The sequence below is a fragment of the Lissotriton vulgaris genome, chromosome 6, assembly GCF_964263255.1.
Source record: "Lissotriton vulgaris chromosome 6, aLisVul1.2, whole genome shotgun sequence".
Classification (NCBI taxonomy): domain Eukaryota; kingdom Metazoa; phylum Chordata; class Amphibia; order Caudata; family Salamandridae; genus Lissotriton; species Lissotriton vulgaris.
The window spans coordinates 650,817,495-650,842,796 of NC_141694.1; the positions used below are offsets into that span (position 1 = coordinate 650,817,495).

The window sequence follows — 25,302 nt, forward strand, 5'->3', positions numbered from 1 at the left end:
CGGACAGGCAAGAGCGGACAGGCAAGAGCCAGACACACTTCCGCCCCGTGAGCGGTAAGCGCTCTAGTTTCCCCAAATGCGAGGGGCATAAAGGCAGGAAGGAACAGCGTGCGCCTGCGGTAAAGGGCAAGACAATGGCAGAGTCTCCCCCTCCCGCTTGTTATTCCAACTAGCGCTGCTGCAAAGAAGATTGTTTGAGACTGTTTGAATCGTTATATTTGTTGTGCGAATTTTAAACGGGCGCTTTTAAAAGTTAATCATTTTTTGCAACATTATAATGTAAATCAAATTTCACTACTCACTCGCAATTAGATTCTCAGGGACTCTGTGCTCAATTGCTAGCCTGCACGCCTCGTTCTGACTCGGTGATTAGCACCGTAGAGCGGAGGGCGGACAGGCAAGAGCCAGACACACTTCCGCCGGTGAGCGGTTAGCGCTCTAGTTTCCCCAAATGCGAGGGGCATAAAGCCATCCCACCACTCTGAGCGCGCAGCGGTCGCGCGCAGGGGAACGCCTAACGGATCGCCTAAGAGGAGCCAAAGAGTAGCCCGTCTGCGACAGGACGGGGCCAGGGGCTCTGCTCCTCGAAGGTCCTTCTCTACTACAAGGTCGCCTAGCATAAGGTATTCTCGTAACTTTTTAACACTATTACGCACTGCTCCTCTTAAAGGATGCAATAAAGACTCTTGGCCATGTCCTGAGGGTCCGTTTTCCTGCATAAATTGTCAGTTTCAGGCATCCCACACTGTACCAATTGTTAGAGAATAGCCACTAAAACCTTTGTTAGCATGTGGTTTGAAGAGTTTTTTACTGAATGTGCGTTCTTTGCCTAAGCACCATTTGGAAGTGTGGGACCTTGTGTTTTCCCTACAGCCTGATATTTGCTTTTTAACTGAATCCTGGATGAAACCTCATACTGTTCCCGTGATAACGTTAGGGGTTCCGTTGGGCTATAAGTTTTTACATTTTGATCGCCCTAATAAAATTGGGGGTGGATTAGCCATTCTACATAAGGAAGAATTGAAGGTTGCTATACTGGAGCAATTCCATTGTCCTTCAATGGAGATTATGCTTTTTAAAATAAGCTCTGATGCAAAAACCTTTTGGAAAGGCGCCCTAGAGTACTGCCCTCCAGGACCTATGTCAGACTTTACCCTATCTCTCGTGGAAGTACTGGCACCGTATTTTAAAGCGAAAGAAAATTTTATTCTCTTGGGTGATTTTAATATTCATGTCGATACCCCCTCGCACCCAGAAATCTTAACATTCTTAGATGATCTTTCTACTCTGGGACTTGAAATGTATAACAAGGGTCCTACACACATAGGAGGTCACACACTAGACATACTTTTTTCCAATTGTCCCAATATACGATGTTACCCTGCTACCCAAATAAGTTGGTCTGACCACTATTTAGTGGAATTCTCCTTACTGGGTGTATCCAAATCCTCCCATAAGCCACCGCCCCCACCAATCTGGCGACGACAATGGCACAAGATAACAGCAGAAGAGCTAGAGAGAGTATGGAAGAGACCAATCTTCACTGAGATAGATAGTGTAGAATCGGCTCTTTCTAAACTCATTGATTCCCTTACAAAAGCAGCAGATATACTAGCACAGCTAAAACTACATAAACAACACCCCACCTCTAAGCGCGAAATATGGTATACTGAGGCACTTAGAGTAGAGAAACAGGGATGTAGAAAGAAAGAGAAGAAATGGAGGAAAATCCGAACTGAGGAGAATAAAAAGGCACATCAAGAGGCCCAATCAAACTACTATAAAAACATTAGGTTGGCAAGGAAAAACAGTCTTATCCAGCAACTTGAGGAAGCAGGTAATTCCTCTAAAGACCTTTACAAAATACTACAGACCTTTGTCAAACCAATGGCCTGTGAAAGTTCGGATGATTTTTTCCAGCCTCTCTGTGACGACATCTCTCTGTTTTTTGAGAACAAAATAAATATGATCTATGATAAAATCATGACAGCCTCCAGTATTATGAACAGTTCTCTCGATCCACCTAAATCATCCATATCTGGGGACCACTCACTTACCACCTTCCCATTAATCAATGATACTGATTTTCCCAAACTTATCAGTCACATAAAATCTGGGTCTCCGGATGATTTCTTACCCGCCAAAAGGATCGCTCCCTTGAGTACTCTGATTGGACCTGAGGTCCAATTTGTATTAAATCTTTCGCTCAAGGAAGGGCGGGTACCTACGGAGTGGAAGAGAGCGGTGGTGAACCCAATACGTAAGAACACGGCACACCCATGGACGGATCTTTCCAACCTCCGACCCATCTCCCTCTTGCCATACTTTAGCAAGAGGGTCGAAAAGCATGTAAACACCTGTTTGTCAAAATACATTGATGCAGGGGGAGGTCTGGATCCCTCGCAATCAGGGTTCAGACCTAATCACAGCACCGAATCTGCCCTCCTCTCAGTGACCGATACGATCCGGATGACACTAGATGGAGGGGGCTCGATGATTCTGGTGCTGTTAGATCTGTCCGCTGCCTTCGACACGGTGTCACATGAGATCCTTCTCGGCCGCTTGCGGGAGATAGGAATTGAAGGTGTGACGCTGTCCTGGGTAGAGAGCTTTCTCACAGGTCGCTCACAAGGTGTCAGACTGGGCTCCCTTCATTCCATCTTTAGGGAGCTCACCAAGGGAGTGCCACAAGGCTCATGTCTAAGCCCCACACTATTTAACGTGTATATGGCCCCCTTGGCTGTCATTGTGAGAGAATATGGGTTCACCCCGGTGTCTTATGCTGACAACACCCAACTCCTGTTTCCTTTCTAATCCCTCACTCCAGCAATAAGGAAATCTTTTGCAGATGGTATGAGGGCGGTTTCAAACTGGATGGCTGCAAATTGCCTTCAATGTAATGTAGGCAAAACAGAGATGATGTTATTCGGAGACGCCCCGCTCTTGTGGTCCCCAGAATGGTGGCCTCTAGATCTTGGGCCAGTGCCAAGCCCAAAACAGACCGTTAAAAATCTTGGTGTACGTCTGGATCAGGCACTGGTACTTAAAGAACATGCCAATCAAGTCGCTGGTCTATGCTTCCACACCATCGGACTTTTGCGTCATGTTTTTCCATTCTTGCCTGACAATCATCGTAAGACCCTGGTCCAGACGTTGGTGGTCAGTAGATTGGACTATTGTAATGGCTTGTTCATCTCTGCCAATGAGGAACAACTCAACCGTCTGCAAGTGGTCCAGAACACCGCGGCAAGGCTAGTGCTTAATGCTCCGCCCAGGGCTCCCTCCCGCCCGCTCTTGGATAACCTCTATTGGCTGCCTGTTCGGCAACGGATTAAATATAAAATCTGCTGTACTATACATAAATGTCTCTTTGGTACAGGCCCCAAATACTTAACGGACAAGTTCACTCCTTACAGTCCTGGACGCTCTTTGCGTTCAAGTAATCAGCAACTGCTCCAGGTCCCTAGGACCAAGAGGGCGAGACAGGGAGGGTGTGCCCTCACTTATAAAGGCCCCATTCTCTGGAACTCACTTCCACTTGCCCTAAAGACTAATTTGAATTTCCAATCCTTCAGGAAGGTCCTTAAAACCCATCTATACTCCACCCTATAATCTACTGGCAGTTCAATTATTTGATTATCAGTCAAACATCTGTACTTATGCGCAAGCGCGGAGATACCGCTTTGGGGGTCGAATCCTGCGCTATATAAGAAATAAAATAAATAAATAAATTGATAGCAATGACAGAAAAACATAAAGGAGGAGGGAACAGAGGCTCACCTTATTTGAAAAGATGACGAAGTACTGCCTGTCCCACTGCCGTATCCACCTCATTGATGGCGTCCAAGCAGTAATGCTTGGTGAATGTGTGCCTGCTGGACCATGTGGCTGCACGGCAGATCTGATGAAGCGGCACACCAGCAAACAGAGCGGTGGATGAAGACATTGCCCTGGTAGAATGAGCCCTCACTGAAGACTGCAAAGGCTTGCCAGCTTGTTGATGGCAGAAGACAATGGCTGAAGAAATCCAACGGGCAATCGTTGGCTTGGTAACTGGATGCCGTAAGCAATGAACAGTTGGTCGGACCGGCGGAAGGGGGCAGTTCTGCTTATGTAAAATTTAAGGCATCGTTTGATGTCCAAGGAATGTAATCGCTGTTCAGCCGGAGACTTTGGCTCAGCAAAGAAAGTTTTCAAGAACACAGGCTCATTTAGATGTAAGTCCGTAGGCACCTTTGGTAGGAAAGATGGGTTGATGCGAAGCACCACGCCGTCAGGTTTGAATTGAAGAAATGGTAGTTTGATAGTAAAGGCGTGAGGTCACTCACGCAACGAGATGAGGCCAGAGCAGGAAGAAGAGCAACCTTCCAGGTGAGGAACTTTAAGTACGCCCTATGGATGGGCTCAAATGGCGTTTTCATTAGTTGTGTTAAAACAACGTTGAGATGCCACGTTGGAGGAGGGCGCAGAAGAGGCGGGAACTTCCGGAAAAGAGCTTTGAAAAACGGACGAATAATTCTGGACGAGCAAAGGGAGGAGCCATCTTGCCGGAAACGAGAGATTGCAGCTAGGAAAACTCTCAAGGTAGCATGCGAGAGCCCAGATTGAGCTAGACTCAAAAAGAACGGAAGGAGCTGCTCCGGAGCAGAATGGAGTGGATGGACATTTGCCACCATGCACCAATGGCAAAACCTCTTCCACTTGAGTTTGTAAGTTTTGATGGTAGATGGAGCTCTAGCATGAGCGAGGATCTCTCTGCAGTCTCGCAAGATATTTAAATGCGTGAACACAAGGTGCTCAGGTTCCATGCTGACAATTGTAGAGTGGATGGATCTGGATGGCAAATCTGGCCTCTGTCCATCTTAAGGAGGTCTGGACGGGGACGAAGAGGAATGGGCTCGCACTGGGACAGAAGGAGCAACTCGGAGAACCACGCCTGTCGGGGCCATCGAGGGGCGATCAGGAGAATGTGGCAGGGCTGCCTCCGCATCTTCTACAGCACCCGTGGCACTAAAGGGATCGGCGGAAAGGCGTAAGCGAATAGATCGCACCAATCGATCAAAAGGGCATTCCCGCACGATCCGGGGTGGGGATGCCAACTTGCGTAGGACGGGCATTTTCGGTGCTCTGGTGTCGCAAAGAGGTCTAGAGACGGACGACCCCATCAGTGAAACACAAGTTCCAGAGTCGGCTGATGTAGCTCCCACTCGTGTGTCGATAATGTGGACCAGCTGAGGGAATCCGCCAGAATGTTGGAAACGCCCGGCAGATGCACCGCCGTCAGGGTTATTTGATGACGGATAGCCCAATCCCAGATCGACTGAGCCAGTCGAGACAAGCGTTGAGACTTGGTCCTGCCCTGTTTGTTCACGTAGTGCATACTGGTGGTATTGTCCGTCTGAATAAGCACTGACTCCCCTTGAACTACAGGAAGGAACGACTTGAGTGCCAGAAAGATTGCCATCAACTCTAGCTTGTTGATATGCAAAGAGTGTTGGGGCGGAGACCATTTGCCTTTGATGGAGAGGCCTTGAAGGTGAGCACCCCAGCCGTCCAGAGAGGCGTCCGTTGTGAGCGTGAGATCTGGCGCATTGACGAGGAAGGACGTTCCAGTCGCCAGGTTGGTCGGCTGCGCCCACCAGTACAGAGCTGTCCTCATGCGAGCGGTAACGGTCACCAGGTCGTTGAAAGAACCGGAGACCTGACGCCACTGTACATCCAGTGCCTCCTGAATGGGACGGGTCCGCAGTCTGCAATGTGGGATCAGTGCAATACAAGATGATGCCATTCCCAGAAATGATTTTAATTTCTGGACAGAAACGGACTGTCTTGATCGAATGAGAGCCACTAAGCGGAGGATCTTCTGTTGACGTTCGTGAGAAACGAATGCCTTTGAAAGCAATGTGTTTAAGGTTGCCCCTAAGAAACTCCTGGTTTGAACTGGTGCAAACTGTGGCTTGTCGACGTTGATGGCCAAGCCGAGGGATTGAAACACATCTTGACAAAGACGAGTGTCTTGACTCAGTTGATGGTGGGATTGAGATTTGAGGAGGCAATCGTCCAAGTATGGAAAAATTTGGACGCCTTGGAGGCGTAGGTGAGCCACCACTGGAGCCAATACCTTCGTGAACACACGAGGGGCGGATCGGAGGCCAAAAGGCAACACTTTGAACTGGAAATGCGTCTGTCCTACTCTGAAACGCAGGTACTTTCGATGCTGTTGGAGAATTGGGACATGAAAGTATGCATCCTGAAGGTCGATGGTGGTCATAAAATCGCCGCTGGAAAGAAGACGCAGGATCTCCAGTAGTGTAAGCATGCGGAAGGATTGGCTCTTTAGGTATCTGTTGAGAGCCCTCAAATCTAGAATTGGTCGCCAATCTCCCGTCTTCTTGAGTACGAGGAAAAAACCAGAGTAAAAACCCCTCTCCTCTCTGAGACACTAGAACCACTTCGACTGCACCCTTTTGAAGAAGAAGACGGACTTGATGGTAAAGCTCCTTGAGATGGGGAGGAGGCGGGCCAGACGGTGGAGTATGAGGAGGAATCTTGATGAACTCCAAAGTATGTCCTTTCATCACAATGTCCAAAATCCAGCGGATTGAGGTGATGGAGGACCACTGAGAATAGAACAAAGAGATTCGACCTCCAACACTTGGGGGAAGACAAAAGTCATTGGCGTTTGGGAGTGGATCCCCGATATGAAGACTTTCCCCTATATGACTTTGTCGACTGTTGTCAGTTTGACTGCTGTTGGTTGGAAGAGTAACGTTTGTTACTCTGATTGTAGGAGCGATGTTGAGATTGTCCTCCTCGAAAAGTGGAAGAAGTGCCGCATCCGCGTGCACCCCGAAATGGCTGTTTCCGAAATTGCAAGGTGCTCAATGATCGAGCCGTATCTGTGTCCTTTTTAATGGACTCTAGAGCCTCGTCTATGTGTGTCCCAAACATCGATTCACCATCATATTGTTGTGAACGTATCTAGGACCCTAATTAATTATTCCCGATTTATGCCCTTATGTGGTTATAACAAATCATATCCTTATAAAGGCATAAGAATCATATCCATATTTAGTCATAGCCAATGCAGTCCAAATACGGCAAGGCTACTTCCCTAGACTCCTAGAAAGTACAACGCGTTCTTTAAACAAACCAAATATCCAGCAGCCCGGGAATTCCCCCTGCTTTTGTTTTGATTTGTCCTAGAACTCCTGAGAGTCCTGAAAGAACTGCCAGTTCTTAGTGACGGTTCTTAGTGACGTCTTATGTCCAACCTTACGTCAAACACGGCACCTTCCAGGTATAGTATAAATATACCAGCATTTGCCTTAGGCAACACACAGTGGTTTGGAGCAGAGCAGCTATCTACTTACCCAAAGCCCAGCTAATGCGAGTGCCGAAGGAAGCAGACCCTCCCATTTGACGCACTGAGAGAGACGCTGTCTTTTCTCCTGCCGAGAAATCCAGCTCCAGTGTTTCCAGTCACCCTTGCGGGTTGCTGAGACATCGAGTCCTGAGAACGAGATACAAGACCTCCTTCATTCTAAAACCAAGGTACGGAGCTGATTAGATCCTTAGAGAATTCTTGATTCAGATTCTTGGCAAAACTAACTTAACTTAAACTGCAGCTCACTTACTCCTTCCCACGTACTAGGCTTAGGTTAGGTACATCGGGGTAGGGGTATTTTAGAAGCGCCAGTTGAGTACGTTTAGTCAACTTTTATCATTGTATATAATTGTATATATTTTATCCGTTTTAAGTATCATATGGCTCAGAAACCATATAAATCCTTTTACAGTATTATTTCATAATACTCCTTTTACTGTACGCACTTTACTTTATGATAAGTATTGCAATTGTGGCAATTCACTTCTCTTGCATGAGAAAGAAGACTGCTCAAAAAATAACACCTTTTATTGAAAACACCAGTCTCTCTATTTCTCAGCACTCTGGTGAAACTAAGCATGCACGATTGATTGAGTGAAATAGCTATCTATTGTTTTCACACGACTCTGGAGATATACTCCTTATTCTGGAGGGAGCAAAGTTGTCATGTTTATGCGGTTGTCAGAAACGAATCCCTTCTTGTCTAATCAGGAAAGTTAACTCCTTCCTGTTCATTCGAGAAAGTTTCTAGTGACCTCTGAGCTAGCTGGCATACCTAATTAAGTCTAACATATTCAGTAAAGACCTAGTCGACCTCAGTCCTATGTCTAAACTGCTGTTTATGTTATTCCAATGCGCAGAGCCTATTGGGAATATAGGACCTACACTACAATATGGCATATCAAGGATCCTGGACTGGACTTCCTGCCAGAAAGAGGGGGACTTCAACCAACCTTGGCGTCGTAGGGCAGCCGCACTAGCAAGCTGACGGAAACCAGTGCCCGCAATATCCACTGCGCAGTCAATCATCTCTTCAGATGTTCTTTCTCCGTCCTGGAGATGTGGTTGACAAAGGCAGACATGTTCGACCACATCTGACGGTCGTAGTGGCCTAAGATGGCTAAGGCATTAGCCGCCCTTACTGTTGTGGAAGCCATGGTGGAGAATTTGCGTCAACCTTCTCTTTCTGGAGGTGCTGTGATCGTAGAGGCTAGATTACGGGACCGACGCTGTGCCGCCTGAGTTACTCCCGAATCAGGTTTTCGGTGAAAGACCAGGCATGCTGGTGAACCTGTTGGGGCCTTATACTTCTTCTCAAGGTGCGGCATTTGGGCAGGTAACGAATTTGGAGCCTGCATGAGCTTCACTCCCTCCTTCCAAATAAATACGATGATCGGAACCGTGTGGACTTGCTTGAATGGCTGATGCTTGAAATTGTAGAGGAAACAGTCCTCCTCTCTCTGTGTCCTGGGTAATTTGAAGCGCTGAGCCGCTCTATCCATCAGCTGATGAAAACTGGCAATATCTACTGGAGGGGATTCTCCAGGTTCTCCTGGCGGAGGGGAGGGTTTCTGTATTTGGTAGTCATCCCACTCTGCCATGCCGGTTGGGGCATCATCATTGTCCGTATCATCGTAGACCTCTCCGTCTTCCCGTTCTGGAAGCACATCATCATCATCATCCTGTGGATACACAGTTGTGTGTATCTTGACCGATGTTTGCACCTGGGGTGAAGGCGTCGGTGACAAAGGTGGCGGAACAGAGGGTGGAGCTGCCGCAGCCACAGCAGCCGATGGTCTAGGAATACTTTGTGGCGTAGGTGGAAAACGCCGGTTGTAGTCGTCCAGCATATGCTGGTGGTTTGAAATCAGAGACAAAGGCAATGTAGCCGTTGGAACTTGGATGAACTGTTCCTCAGCTTGAGGCCGGGGCGGAAAAGGAATAATATGGTGGCGGTGTCAAATAGACACCGCCAGACATATTATGATGGGCCAAAGGAGATGCTTTTCCGTGGCGGCAAAGGCATGCAGTCTTAACTCTGGGGGCCCCCTGCGGGCCCCCAGAGTGAAGGTGAGTAGGGGGTGCACATGGGGGGTACCGGTGGTACCCCCCAGCATTTGCATACAAGAAGCAGCAGGCACCGCGCGGTGCCTGCCGCTTCTTGTATGCAAATGCATACATTCATTATTGACATTGTGGCGGGCGGTACAGAGAGCACCGCCCGCCACAATGTTAAAACTGAGGGATGCGCCCGCCACTGTGGCGGGCGCATCCTAATTCTACCATCGGGACCCCTGCCCTTATGTCGGGCGGTCCCTAGTCCCGATAGGATGGCGGACGGACTAAGTCCGCCCGTCATCCTAATGACCCCCTTAGTGTTGAGCTTGAGCCATTCTGAATTCAAATACATCTAAATATAGGACTTCTTAGTCCTCTGTGGCTACTCTTGACGTTGACTATATTAATCGAGTTTGGGGGCTTGTTTAAGTACTGGGCCTGGTAAATTAGGCAACCATTTTTAAATCTGACTAATGCTGCAACCAACAACAAATGTAGGCTGGGAAGAGTCAGTCTTTATGTGCAAAGCTGCCTTGAGTAGATTAAGTTACTGATTGCAAGCTCCTCCCTGCTGTACAAATTAATTTAGCCACTCATTTCACTATTTATACATATGTATGTGAATATTGTGTATATTTTGAGTAATGAGCATTTACATTTACTGTCATCTTCTACATGTAATATATATTTACCTAAAAAACACAGTTCAAATGCAGATATAGTTAGAAATTAAATATGAAAAATGAAAAAAATGAGCAAGTTATGGTTCGGACCACAATCCATAACTCGCAAAATAGGCATGTAAACCATAACTCCGGCCAGGTCCTACACCTATCTATCCAGCTGTAGGCAACCAACCACCACATTCCGTGGCTGGCCTCCAGCCAGGCCCTGCGTCAAACCACCTGCTGCTGGCCAACCCCTACTGTGTACAGCCAGAGGCTGTGCACAGTGATGTTTGGCCTCAAGGCCTGGTCCACCGGCCGGCCCTTTACCCATCCCACCACAGGCAGCAAGCTTCATCTGCTACAGCCTCTGGCCGTGTGCAGCTGTGGCCTGCCACAGGGCCTCGCCAACAGACAGCGCCTCGAGCTCCACCTAGAGTGTGCATCCCCTAGCAAGTACCAGCACCCACTCTGCCATGGGCACCTTCCGTGTGTAGCCAACTCCCACTGTGCAGGCCTTTCACCTTATACAGAGATTGACTGCAGGGCCTGCGCTCAACATACTGTGGACAGATTACAACCAGGCACTGCGCTCAACCCACCTGGGCATCCACCCTGGAGATCCAACCCCTGTGGCACCCAACCTTCTGGGGGTGGCCAAACTACTCTGTGTATGGTCAAAAAAAGGGGACCAGACACAGGGTCTGGTTTACACTTAGATCCTTAAAAACAATTGGGAATCACAGTTACAATATAGGATGCACATGTGAAACCATGTGGCAAGGGTCCCTCGGCCAATCGAAATCAAAGCATTCTAACTTTCTGAATCGACGGATCCAGCTCTGCGGCCCTTCTGTCTACCTTCCTGACAAAGTTGGTGTAATTTTGTTGAGCTGTGTTTTCTGTTTCATTGAACAAAGATTCCTATGGGAACTAAAATGGAAAATAGCACTTTTGGGACCCGTGCCCCCATTTTGTTTTGGGGTCCTTGCTTATCAGATCTGTTTGAAAGTGGCCATGAAGATCTCAAAGTTGGCGTGTTTTTTTGTTGTAAAGTTTTGTGCAAATTTTTTGAACAATGCCAAAGTTATGAAGCCAACAAAAGGAAGAGGTGTGGCGCAGCGGCCAGGATGCCTGACTCCGGACCAAAGGGTTCACGGTTCGATCCCTGGTGCACAGCAGCAGGTAAACCCAGCACCATGTGACTCTGGGCAATAGCTCGCTTAATCTTCCCAACGGCCCCCAGCGCCTTGACACCCTCGGGTAACTGTGTACTTTACAAATACTGGATTTCATTTCACTTTTCATTTCATTATGTTTTCATTTCATACCCCCTGCCTCTAGGGAAGCAATGATTTGTTGTGGGTCTCCAGGCATCCACTCTTGCGCCTTTAAAATTATTTAATTCTGCTCTAAGCTTGTTAATGGATGCTCTTTATTTGATCACTTGCATTTTATTTTTTCTATTGTCCTCTTCTTAATGTCAGCTCATAGGTTAAACTGCCTGCATCATGTACAACTCACTTGTTCAAGAAACAGTCTCTTGGCTGAATGATCCTCTGGTAAATTCTACTGCCATTTGAAATTTCAAAGGCCTAAACACTTATGTGCTTTAATCTTGTGATCTCTGAAGATGATCTTAGAATCTAAAACTCATACCTCTGGTCCAAAAGCCTCTTTCCTACCATATACTTAAAAAAAATATTCCTTGGATTACTTTTCTTGAAGTAGTGAGTGAAAAAATGTGGAATGGAATGCAACCCGAGCGACTGCCAGTGGCTGAGACTTTTTGCAAGCATTCTACAAATCAAATTTGTGTTTCCCTCATTGTCCTGTATTTGGCAATGGCCTTTTACTCGGTCTCTGCCTTTACCAAGTTGTGACTCTCAGTTCTCTTGTGTTTTTTTTTATTTGACAGCGGTGATGAGCAGTTCTAAACCCTGCTGGACCAAATGTGATGAGGTTAGTGGGCAAATTAACCGACAAAAAGACCAGTTAACACACACAACATAGATGAAAAGACCACACATATTTACAATAGGCAAGAAAAAGTGCTTAATGTAATGCTGTTTATAAAGCAACTGGTAATTTTAAGCGGAAGTCCTTACTAGAGATCATAAATCCAATACTTGGACCAGAAACAAGTTTGCACTTTGAAATTATTATTTGTGTTCTTTTCCATTGCTGCAGCGCAGAGACATCGTGTACCGTACAAGATATTCCATGTGATCTCACCTTGTTTTTGACAAGAACGTTCGCTCCCGCTTTAACAAGGAGTTTGACGGACTGACTGAAACCATGCCAAGCAGCTTCATGGAGAGCAGTGTTCCCATCCTCATGAACATGCAAAGGAAAAGAGAAGAACACATTCTGAAGTCTATGATCAACAAAAGAGACGCGTGGGCATGGCAGAAGCACTAAAGGACAAGCACAATGACTCATGAGGGAAAATTGCCCGGATGTCTGTACAATTTTCTTTAATATGAGTGACCTTAAACTTCCAATATATGCACTGTGATTTTACTGCATTATTTATTTTAAGATTTTAAAATACCTTGACACTAGAGATGGGCTTGTCGAACTGACAAACAGCAAACCTCAGGTGATTTTTCAGAATGTCCATCAAATATACAAATAAACTGGTAAAATTCTCTCTAGGGACATTTTTCTCATACTTTGTCATTGGACAGAAAACTTTACTGGATTTTTTGTGTTCAGCTAGTTGACGACCAAATCCTTAATTTCTAATATTTTCCTTCCACAGTTGCATGTACTTGCAAACAGGATCTGGTAGGTTTACAGCTGCAGCAATACAAAAAGGGGATTAAAGAGGAGGAGGTTGGGAATGATGTGGTCCAACAAAATAGATGGGACATAGACAACCCGTTCTAAGGGAAGGAACCCCTGTTACAGAACCAGTATCTGCCCTTCAGGTATGGGGAGATTTTTGAATCTCGGATAGGCGGGTTTCATCATGGGAAATGGCTGGGTCAGGTGTTAGTGGGCTTTGCGTACTCTGACCTCCTTTGCTTGCCCACTTGACCAAACCGTAGGATGATCAGTGCTGCAAGCTGTGACGCCTGGTGTATACCAGAATAGTTGTGAATTGTTTCATTTCAGTAGACATATTGTCTTCAGGTGTAGGGTCTCGTGGCATATCACTGCCAAGAATGTAACAAAGATGAAATTGGAACAGCAACACAAAATAATAGAGCTGAAAAACTGTCAGGTAGCTACTTATGTGTTAAAGAAGGACAAGTACTTTAGAAATAGGTCTCACATATTTTGAACTTCAAGATTTGCTGTTAAAGAAATGTCTCCTTTCTTTCCTGTAAAGTTGGTACCTGCGTTACATTAGAAAGGTATGCGAAAGGGTTTCTGGCACAATGAAGAATTATGCATCAACTGAGTTCCAACTCTGAGTCCCATTCACGACCGGGGACAGTTCATTTTCTGATGCTATACAACACACTGTTTTCCCAATACCTTGTTGAGAGTTGAAATGCTTACCTTGTCTTGTCTGTCCAAAGCACACCCTTCTTTAATGAGAGCTGCTATGACATCAGAATTGCCAACAACTGTAGCTCTGTGCAGTGCTGTCTGATCACCCTGCAAAGAAAAAGAATGTATGGGTATAACCTCCATCTTTTTGCCTACTCATATTTGATGCTGTTCTATAGGGCAAGTTTACCTGAGCACTATCTAAAGCCCACGTCCTTAGACAGTGCTCCAAAGTGGGCTGGTGAATTCCTATATTTGTGGTTTCTCCTGGTACCGCAGATACCACAATTCCAACCACTACAGTAATAACCGCACCTCCCACAATTTTTCACCAGTAAATTTCAGCAGGTCAAACCATGCATGCGCAATGCGGAACAGTGACCACAGACTGCCATGTCTTAGTCCCCATTTCTCAAGTAAAACCTTTAAAAGGAGGTATTTTCCTACAGAAGGTAAATCTATCATCCTGCTTTATCTGCAGTTGATAGATTCAGTAAATATACCTCCGCCCCCCCCATCCATCACATTTGTAAACGGGGCCTAAGATGTTTTCCATATGATCTTCTGCTTGATGCAACATTCTCCACTGCTTTGAAATATCAGCTGCCTTAGTTAAATATATGCTTTGAAATAGCGGATTTCTGTCATAAAATACAATTTGAATAACTAGCTTTATCTCTTTAAATATATTGTTTTACAAGGCCAAGGCAGTGACTGGCCACAATACCATGCGTTAACAGGGATTAGTACTCTTGTCAAAAGCCCCGCTCAACACCCCAAAGTCACGTATCAAACCCTTCCGGAACTGCAGAAAAAAATAGTAGGCAACCCATGTTCCTCCTTTGTAGACATATCCAGTGACTATCTTTCACAGCCAGCGACCTACAGAAAGGTCAACAAACACATGACGCAAAGTCTCAGAGGCCACATCTCTACTTTTGGGTTCTCCCGACTAATGGTGCAACTCACCCACAAGGCTTATTATAAGTCTGACCTATTGGTGTGAACCACCCACACTGCACTCCCAATTACCATGCCCAACCCCATAGGCGAAGAAACATGGGCCCACAGTATCCACCGTATCCAGGCCTAGGAAACACATTACTGAAGAGGAAGTACCCCATGTCCCGGAAGAGGTAAAAGTGACTCAAAACTTCCTATGCCTGGTTAATGCATCATAGACTTCCGGGACCATCACTAAATGCCCCAAATCAGCATGCATGGTTTAACTTGGAATTTATAGGAATAATTTGCACTGCCAAAGCCAATAGGTCTGGCTTATAAATGAAAGTGTGTCTGCAGTCACTGAAGAGTTTAGGCACGCACTAAGTCATCATAGAGGCGCTCTTTCACGCATACTTGCACTCATGCATCCAATTCATCCACCCACTGACTTACTACTACTTACTATTACATTTCCACAATCACAATAAAACACAAATTCATCATATGCAAGATGAAATAAAAGAAAAACAGTAGAAAAAAAGAAAACCTGCTGCACACTGAACATGGCAGGGATATGCTTGCAATAACAAATGATATTACGTGTAGCAGTGGGAGGCTGCCTTTGAATGGTATTGTATATAGTGCATCACTGTGTTAAAATTATACCAAGGCCCCCGCATTTAGAATCAGCGTATAGCTCTTCTTTAAATGGTAAACCATGATACACTATGGACAACACATTCAATGTTCATCACCTGGTTTGGAGGCAGTGGAAGAACAGGATATGGCATGCTTCAGAGGAAATGAGCAACAAGCAAACAGGTTTGAGAAGTGGGGCTAGAGGATCTCTAGTCTCATCCCTTAGCAGGCACACATATTATTTGTCTTTGTTGGAAACAAAAGACTTCCACTCAATGAGTTTCGTTTACTGTTCTTTATATTTCATGCAAATTATAACTTCCATTTATTTCCAAAGTTCATTCTTGTCACATCAAAAATCACTATGAACAATTTCTACTTCAGGCAATGTCTTTGTGATATATCCAATGCATTTTGGGCATTTATCTATGCCCTTCATCAGGGATTTGACACTGTAAATAATAATATGAGCAAGCAATTAATATAGTTTCTGTGCGTGGAAAACAGTAAATAAAACATATGCATAAACACAGTTTTATACATCATGTATTTCAGAATAACAAGCTAAAAGTGTTGGTACTTGTAAATCGGAATTGTGTGACTGGTAGTAAATGTACAGAAATGGGTACTGGTTCACTAAAGGGAACGCTGAAAGCAAATGAAATATCGGCGTGTCACTTACATGCCTGGCAAAAAAAGTAGCCTGGAGTCTGTAATGAAAGGGGGGAGAGTGCAGTCAGCCTCAGTAGTTCGAGCGCTTTCAGGAAGCGGTTAGTTTACACTATTCGTGTATGTCAGAAACTGACCTTGAATGCGTTTAGGAAATGCTCTGATCCGGTGCTCGTCTTCAGGAACGCCAGTAAGACAAAGTTTACAGCGTTTGGCTATTTTGAAATTCACCGCTCACGTGATGCAGTCACGTGACGCATCACGTGGTTAAACTGGGTTTACGTGGTATCGGGTAAATGAGTAAGATAATGCCGTCTAGAGAAAGCGGTTTAACGGGCAGGGGTAAACAAGGTTAAAAAGATTAAAAATATGCTGGGCGATCTTTGAACACAGTAGAAAAAATAAAAATGACTAGCTGGAAATATTATCATGTAAAGGTGACATAGATGTGGAAAATGGGTTCAGGATCGAACTCATGAGGTTTGGGGTGGAGGTGAGTAACGCGTTGGCGTTGAGCTAAATGCTGAGTGAACGAAACTATGAAACAAGTGTTAATGTGAAGTGTCAGTATAAGGAGTGTATGTGAATACACACAGTAATAACACAATACGTCTATTGAGCAAATCTTTACAAATAACAGGAAAGTTCAATTCTGTCATTTAAACCCATCGGTTTCTGGGTTGACAATTTCTGAATCCAATAGTTCTCTCTTTTTAGGAGGTGTTTGTTGTTGTCCCTTCCCTCCAGTTTATCAACAGTTTCAAGAATGATAAATTTGATTTGTGAAACATTATGATGTTCTTCAACAAAATGTGAGGATAATGCTGACTTCAGATTTTTCAGTCGAATGTTTGACTTGTGTTCCGTGAGGCGCACTTTGATGCGTCGTTCCGTCTTACCGACATACATCTTGCCACATGGGCATTTTATTCCGTAGATCAGATTGCTTGTATGACAGGTTGCGTTGACTCTAAGTTTGATAGGAAAACCTTGTCGGGGATGGTTAATGGTATTTCCTCTAATTATACAATTGCAGTTTCCGCAGTTGAGGCAAGGTTTTGTTCCCAAGAATGTTCTGTCCTCAATGGGTTTGTGCTGAAGAATTTCTCCCAAGTTCTTAGCCCTAGTGAAGGCAAATAGGGGTGGTTTACTAAATGACTCTTTGAAGTCAGGTTCGATGTTGAGTATTGGCCAATGTTTCAGAATGACTTGTTTATATTTTTTGCTGACTGTTGAATATTTAGAGACCACCACTGTTCGTGTTTGTTCAGTTTTCTCTTTTGATGTTAACAGTTTGGTTCTGTTGATGTTGTCAATTCTCTCTTTGGTTTCTTTTAATAAGGTATGGGGATAACCTCTGTTGGTGAATTTGTTGGTCATCTCTTTGAGTCGTATATTGAGTGTATCCTTTTCAGAGGTGATCCGTTTGACTCTGGCCATCTGCGAAAATGGAAGGTTCCGTATCAAATTAGGTTCATGAAAACTCGAGTATAACAACATGTTATTTCTATCTGTCGGTTTGACATGAAGATCCGTTGTGTACCCCTGTGGGGTTATCGATATTTTTACATCCAAAAAGTTGACTGAGCTGTCTGATATATTCCAGGTTAATTGAATCCGTTAGTCTATTTCATTAAATTTTGTGAGTTCTGTTTGTAATGATTCCTCAGTGTTTGTCCAAATCATGAAATAGTCATCAATGTATCGAATTATCATTCTCAGATTGTTAGTCCATGCTGTCTTAGTTAGAATATGTTGATTTTCATACCAATGCATAAAAATGTTTGCATACACGGGAGCGGCCGAATTGCCCATGGCCATCCCGGTGAGTTGTTGGTACCATTCTTTTTTGACTTTGAAATAACTATGGTACAGGGTAAAGTACATTAGTTCCATTAGGAACATCTGTAGATCTTGGTCCAAGTTTGTATTCAAGAGTGTTGCTTCCATGGCTTCAATCCCCATGTCATGGTAAAGATTAATTCAGGCGATTCCTCCTACATTCCAGGTCAGTTTTAAAACTCCAGGTAAATTAAAATAGTTTTTGCAACAATATGCCATAGAAACACGTCACATTGGTAGTTCATGATAGGTGTGACTTTCTTTTACCTCATTTGAGCCATGTCTGATGTTAATCGTGCTGCATGCCTCACAGGGTCTTTACAAAAAGTTCACAGAATTAAAACAAATACAAAATGCGATTTAAGTGGAAGATCGTGTGTGACTATGTAATACTTGCTGCAGTCCAATCCTGCAAAAAAAATACAAACATTGACAAAACCAATAGTTTTTAGGTCTCGCAGACGTAAAAAGCAGGCGTAAGCCTGCTGTCTGCGAGACATCTTTTGTTGGCGTGTTAGAAGGAATCTGAGACGGAGCTCACGCACGAGCGTCGCTGTCTCAGATTCCTCCGCGAGGGCGCGCACGGCACCACACACGCATGCGCATACACAGACTCAATCACACACAGTCACGCATGCGCTCACACATTCCCACACGCACACACTCACCCCCCTCCCCCCTCAGGCATACACACAGGCAGGCACGCGCACACACACACACACACACACGCACCCCCCTCCCCCACCACCACCACCACTCCTCACGGGGCTCACACGCACACACACGCACGCGCGCGCGCACACACATATACACATATCCCCCCTCCACTCACCGTGCTCGAGTCGCCTCGCTGAGCTCCTTTTCTCCACACGCGGGGCACTTCTGTGGATCTTCACGCTACCTCGGCGCTCTCCCTCCATGATGGGAGCCCGCATCAACGCGCAACACCGGCCTCTTCCGGCCGCGTCACAGGCCCCGCCCATGTCACGGGCAAGGATGCCGGACTTCCCTTTTTCTTAATTGGACTGGTGTGCACGGCGATTTGTCAATGTCGGGTCAGGACTCACAGCTCCCCTTGCCCGAGCGCCGTCCACTTAATCCCAGAAGAAAACAGATTAACATGCAAATCAGCGCGAGTAAACAAAGGGTTTAAAAAATCCGGACAGAGACATCGGCACCATCAACATAAGGCTGCCTCTGCGGGTTTGTGTTTCTAGCAAATTAGCGACAGTTCATTTGTCTCCGGCAGTGTTGTCACTTGACAGGGGTCTCAGAAGGCCACTGATTGCAGTTTGTCTGCTCTGCTGTTATCACTCAAACTTCCCGCCCCTCGGTCTGTACCAGTTATCTAATCTCCCATCTCTGCAGATAGGGTCACTTACTTTTCGAATAGGAGGGCGCCCCTTGTTCCCAGCAACTCTGGGAATGGAGTCTCCGCCAGGGCAGGTCTCGTAATGGAAAGTTCGATTAAGTCAACATATGCGGCTGCCAGACGTCCTGGCACACACAGAGATACAGTACTTAACTGAGTAGCCATCAAACACTTAATATGTGCGATGTGGTCTAAAGGCCGGAGCTGTCAACCAGGCTCGAGCCTCGGTGTCGGCTCAGCATTATGTAATTTTGGGCAAATCACTAAATATCCCCGTGCCTACCAAAAATTAATGTGTCCTTGTGTAACGTAACTGGTGCTCATGTAAAGCGCTCCAGTACCTCCGGGTCGAGTTCGCCTTATATTAAAACTGCAAAAAAAGAAGTATATATTGGTTCAGTCCCGGCGCTGGCTCAACATCCTGTGATTCTGGGCAAATCACTTCATATCTCCGTTCTTCAAAAAAACATGAATCTGACCTCGTATAATGTAATCTGGTGCTCACGTAAAGCGCTCAAATGCCAAAACGGCAAATAACATAATAAAATAAATACTCTTGGTTTCTTCCTATTGCTCCGGCGATAGGGAGGCCGTCCTGCAGAAACGTTCACATTTATATGTATGCAGCTTAGTAAATACTTGTTTACAACACATCAAATGCGCGTCTTTTGACATTTTGGGGAGGAGTTTTGATCTAAACCAAAGCAATATTCACGGTGCTAAACACGATTCTGTTTTTTATCAAGCAGGAACTTAAAACTTCCAAACTCTGATTGAATCTCTGACTCCTCTTTTTAGTCCTGGAATGCAACTGACTCGTTCACCTAACTGCACAAAGCTTATTTGGACGTGTAGTTAACCTTTTTTCCCATTATAAGTGTGAGCTACCTCCTGTACTATGCTTAACGCTGTTCCCTGAGAGAACAAGACACGCTGAAAGCTGCGGCTTCCATCCCCCATCATCCTATGGTGCCATGTGACACCTCTACATTTCAGTTGCAACTTCAGAACAAAGTAAAAGAATGCATATCCTGAGATAACACATATTCAACATAGGTCTAAACATAAATTACAAGCTCACGTTTATTTCTACTACATCAGTTTTTTTTTTATTTGCAGATTTATATAGAGCAAACGTGGCCTGAAGGTATTGGAGCGCCTTACATGAGCACCAGGTACATTACACAAGGACACATTCAATTGCGGTACTTTTAAAACTTGGCCCAGATCCAGATTTACAAAGCCCTTGCATTGCCATTGGGTCCCGCAAGGTGGCGCAGTGCATGGCAAGGGCTTCAGTGAAATTTACTAAGCCACAAAGCCTCCTTGTATGACTCTGTGTGACTTAGCCAATCTAGAGTAAGGCAAGGCAACACAAGTAGCTTTCTTGTGTTACTCTACATTGGAAGGCGTGTTATGGGTGGAGTGTGGGTGGTCTCCAGCATCCTCCCATGGTTTTTTGGCACATTCCCAGATTTATTAAGAACAGGAAATCTGGGAATGCATCCACATGGTAAGCCTTCTGTGGGACTTGGCCCTTTTTGTTGGCTAAAGATCCCTAAACTTTTTGCTTTTCCTCTAGACCTTTTTTAGGGCGAGCTGACGTAGCTTGCAATGCGAAGCATTGCAAGCTGTCAGCGAAGACAACTAATGTTGCCCGTATTTGGGAGAGTGGACACGAGAGGGGCACGAGCGCAGACGCAGATTTCACCTCGTGGGCGCGCACGTCGCCTTGCCCCTCTCGTGTCTCATTCCCTTGCGCAAACACACTCCACAGTCACGCATGCGCACATACCCAGCCACACACACTGCATACACACACTGCATACACACACTGCATACACACACTGCATACACACACTGCATACACACACGCAGACCCACGCGCACACACGCAGACCCACGCGCACACACACAGACACATTCGAACAGACACACACGCGTACACCCCCTCCCCTCCCACTCACCGGGCTCTTTCAGCGTGTTCCGTGTCTCCTCTGCAGCGCTGGTCGGAGTCGGCCGGCTTCACTGCTTCCTCGGCGGCGGCGGGCGGAACTTCCTGCTGGATTGCAGGCCCCGCCCCTGTCTCGGCCAAAAGTGCCTGACTTCCGGTTTTCACGGAGCAGGGCTGCGGCGGTGATTTCTTTTGGGGGCAACAGTGGTAGGCACCCTCGAATTCGCAATGCAATATTAGTATTGGCAAAAATGTGTAACGAGTCGCCACAATAATAGTATTTATTTAAAACGTAACCTACCTGCATCTCAGAAGGGTTGTGTTCTTTTCCCTTTGCCTGTCTGTGCATGGTCAAGAAGTCTCTTTTGATCTATCTCACTGGCAGGAAGAAGCCTGGGCTCAAGGGCCGGATTGTGATTGCGTAACATGAAGTTGATAAACAACAAGCAAGTGTCTAGGGGGGGGGGGGGGGGGGGGGGGGGCTCGCCTCATGGTTTGGACCCTATGCAACACACACATAATTACACTGCACTCAATGCAACATACACTCCAAACAATACCACTCAGTGCCACATAATTGCACGCCACACAATTACACTCTACTGAATGCATCATACACTCCACATAATTACACGCCACATAATTACACTGCACTCAACGCAACATACACTCCAAATACCACTGTGTCACATAATTACACGCCACATAATTATACTCTACTGAATGCAACACACTCCACACAATACCACTCAGTGCCACATAATTATGCTTCATAACTACATTGCACTCAACGCAACATACACTCCAAATACCACTCAGTGCCACATAATTACACTGCACTCAATGCAACATACACTCCAAATACCACTCAGTGCCACATAATTACATGCCACATAGTTACATTGCACTCAATGCAAAATACACTCCAAATACCACTCAGTGCCACATAATTACCCGCCACATAATTACACTCTACTGATTAGACTGCGCTCAATGCAACATACACTCCAAATACCACTCAGTGCCACATAATTACACGCCACATAATTACACTCTACTGATTAGACTGCGCTCAATGCAACATACAATACACTCCAAATACCCCTCAGTGCCACATAATTACACGCCACATAATTACACTCTACTGATTAGACTGCGCTCAATGCAACATACACTCCAAATACCACTCAGTGCCACATAATTACACGCCACATAATTACACTCTACTGATTAGACTGCGCTCAATGCAACATACACTCCAAATACAGTTCAGTGCCACATAATTACACACCACATAATTACACTGCACTCAATGCAACATACACTCCAAATACAACTCAGTGCCACATAATTACACACCACATAATTACACTGCACTCAATGCAACATACACTCCAAATACAACTCAGTGCCACATAATTACACGCCACATAATTACACTGCACTCAACATCTAAGTCACGTAAATACAACACATATTGCATTACAAATGCTATAGGTGTCACATTTGCGAAAGTTAAAACTATTGGCATTGTAAATGACAAAGCTATTAATTTTGGTATTTTCAAAACCAACAGATAAATATAAAATTTGTCATTTACAATACCAACAGCTCAAACTTTCCTAGTGCGAGACCTATTGCATTGCAAATGCTTGTTTCTTCTGTAGTTTAGTCCAAAAGAGACTTTACATGTATCAAGTTATTTCACCATCATCATCACGCGATCTACAATTCCCTCGCGGCCTATGCATTACCAACCCCATCCGGGGTGGGCACACAAGGCCAACAGACACAAAGGGTGGGCATAAGGAGGAGATCCTTATAAAAATTCAAATAAATAACATGCACAAAACCGGAGAAAAGGGGAAGGGCCCAGTGTTCAACTGATCAAAAAACTGTTGGTAGCGGGAGTACACGGTTGGCAGCGCCATTAAATCAGGCCACAGAGCTAAATCAGCCATCATTTACAGGTGGTAATTCGCTTTCATTTCTATGTGGGCTGGCTATATCGTTCCAAAAAGAGACTGTCCGTTGTCTCTGTCCAGTAGGAGAACACCGGAAAGGAGATGCAAATAAGAACAAGCACTGGCAAAGCCAACAGGCCTGGCATTGGCGTCCTGTCTTTTGGCTTTGTCATTGCGTGTTTTATGTTTTTCTTTTTACTTAATTGTTAGGGAGCTGCCGGACCCTCTCCAATATTAAACAATAAATAAGTTGAAAGCAAAACCATTTTTTTGTCTTATTAAGCACATTTTGCCATAGTAGCCCCTGCCCTTCTTCCCTTGGAGGAAACAACTGTGTATGGAAGTTATTTTGTGAAAGATTAGAATCTCGTCCCTCAGGGTCAAGTTAACCAATGGCAGAAATGGGGGGAGCTGCACATTTCCCAACAACCACACTGGCATATAATGTTAAAATACTTTTTACAACAAGCAGGATGCATGAGAGGGGTGAAAGGGGAAGTGGAAAGGGAGTAGAATACTAAGTCCGAGAAACATAACATTTTCTACAATAACCAACATTTCTGAGGCCTTTCAAAACAGAGATGCGAGAGTGTGAGTTTATGTCAGTGTGTGCATGCACAAATCCCAGGTGAAATCTGACAAGCACCCAACTGAAAGCACATGTACCCAACTATTCATCAGAAAATATATTTATTAGTGGGGTATAACACCCCAGACAACCCCCCGAAGCTACCACCCTGCTAACACTGCAACACCATAAACCTACTCACTCTGCCCTCCTTTGTAAATTTTGAAATTGCTTGGAAAGCCGTCCCCATACTACTGGATGTGCTCCAATGTGTGCTATATAAGTGACCAATAACAAGAACAATTGCTAAAATGAGATCACACCCTCAATGAGGGTCACCTCAGAAGCTATGTGTAATGGCTATGTACTGTGGGCTAGAGGTGCAGGTGGCTGTGCAATCAATGACCGCTACTCTCGGATCCTGCCCTTTCTGGTGGCATCGAGCAGCCATGATAAGAGAGAGCTTATCATAGGGAGTATGATGTCACTGACCAGCTGCATGGATCACAAGGTACAATGGAAAAAGGGGAAAAGGGGAAAGGACTGACGACGGATGGAGAGCACCAGACAGAGAGGTCCTCGTGTTTGATGCACAGATAGAGTGCAGCAGTACAAGCAATCAACAGTGTGCCACTGGGACTTGCTTCAGGAGCATTGCAATCAGGAATGGTGCAAGGTTTGTGGTGCTCCAGTAAAATGACAATTTGCAAATGGTGCCTCTCCTTATCACCCAACAAAGTCATTTTCAGTCCTGTTCTTGTCATCTGGCATCACCTACAGATCACACTGTAAGGTGGCCGGCCACTTTACCTCATCTTACTGACGTCCAGACTCAACTTGTGACCATCTCTACATTATGCTACTCAAAGTCCCACTTCTCCTTAGACACTTAGTAGTGCTTGACAGAAAAAAGGAAGGACATCAAAGGGATAACTTTTCAAACTCAAAATGCCGTGAACGAGTGGCTCCCACTCCAGGGCTGTTTGAGCAGTGATTTGTATAAAAGAACATTGCAGATGAGCACCGCACCATGCATGCACAGCAATGGAAGCACTCTTTGGCCTAGCAAGATTAGATGAAGCTTACTGTCTTATGGACCATTGTCTTTTACCCCCAGACCACTAGTTTCTCCAAAGAGCCACAATGCCAAAACCTACAAAACACGTGAGGGACCATGATACAACTTTAGTGATCTAATGAAGGTTGGAGGGAATATTTAGTTTTTTAAGCAGACAATGGATGACACAAGAATACACATTTTTACTGCCAGCAACTCAGAAAGAAGGAAATCAGAACTGCCAGGAAATGTAATGTAGCGACCTGCCTGTACGATTTGAGTTCTGTTGAAAAACGCTTTTCTCCTAGAGTTACCGAGGTACTCAAAAAAGGAAAAGAGCGGTGCAAATTAACCTTTTGTGTTTATTTATATTGATAAAAGAAATTATAACTATTCACATAGTCTTACAAAAGGGTTAAATATGTAAACTTCTTTTTTTGCTAAATCTTTTTTTATTGGCCTACATTTGATAATTAACAACATGTACCAAACATATTCTTACCGCATTTCTTGGTAGTGTCTTATCCCAGTTCAATGTGTTATTATTGTGAGATGTGAATAGGTTAACATACCACTTCGCTTCAGGCAAACATTCTTTATGTAAGGGAATTCATTTGTCCTAGTTTATACTGTTATTACGTAAAGGTTCCAATACTCCACTGGGGTGATATCTATGATAAC

The 25,302-nt window shown here is 45.0% G+C and overlaps 1 protein-coding gene across 5 annotated transcripts in view; it reads right to left on the reverse strand.

Moving 5' to 3' along the window:
- The window catches only part of ANKRD6 (ankyrin repeat domain 6), an 857,509-nt gene that overhangs the window by 149,673 nt on the left and 682,534 nt on the right, over positions 1-25,302 (reverse strand). For all 5 annotated transcript variants that reach the window (XM_086926652.1, XM_086926650.1, XM_086926653.1 and 2 more), the window contains 2 exons: positions 13,621-13,719; positions 12,346-12,444 (listed from right to left, as the gene is read on the reverse strand). In XM_086926652.1, the coding sequence (XP_086782778.1) occupies positions 12,346-12,444; positions 13,621-13,719 (198 nt within the window). The remainder of the gene's footprint in view (positions 1-12,345; positions 12,445-13,620; positions 13,720-25,302) is intronic.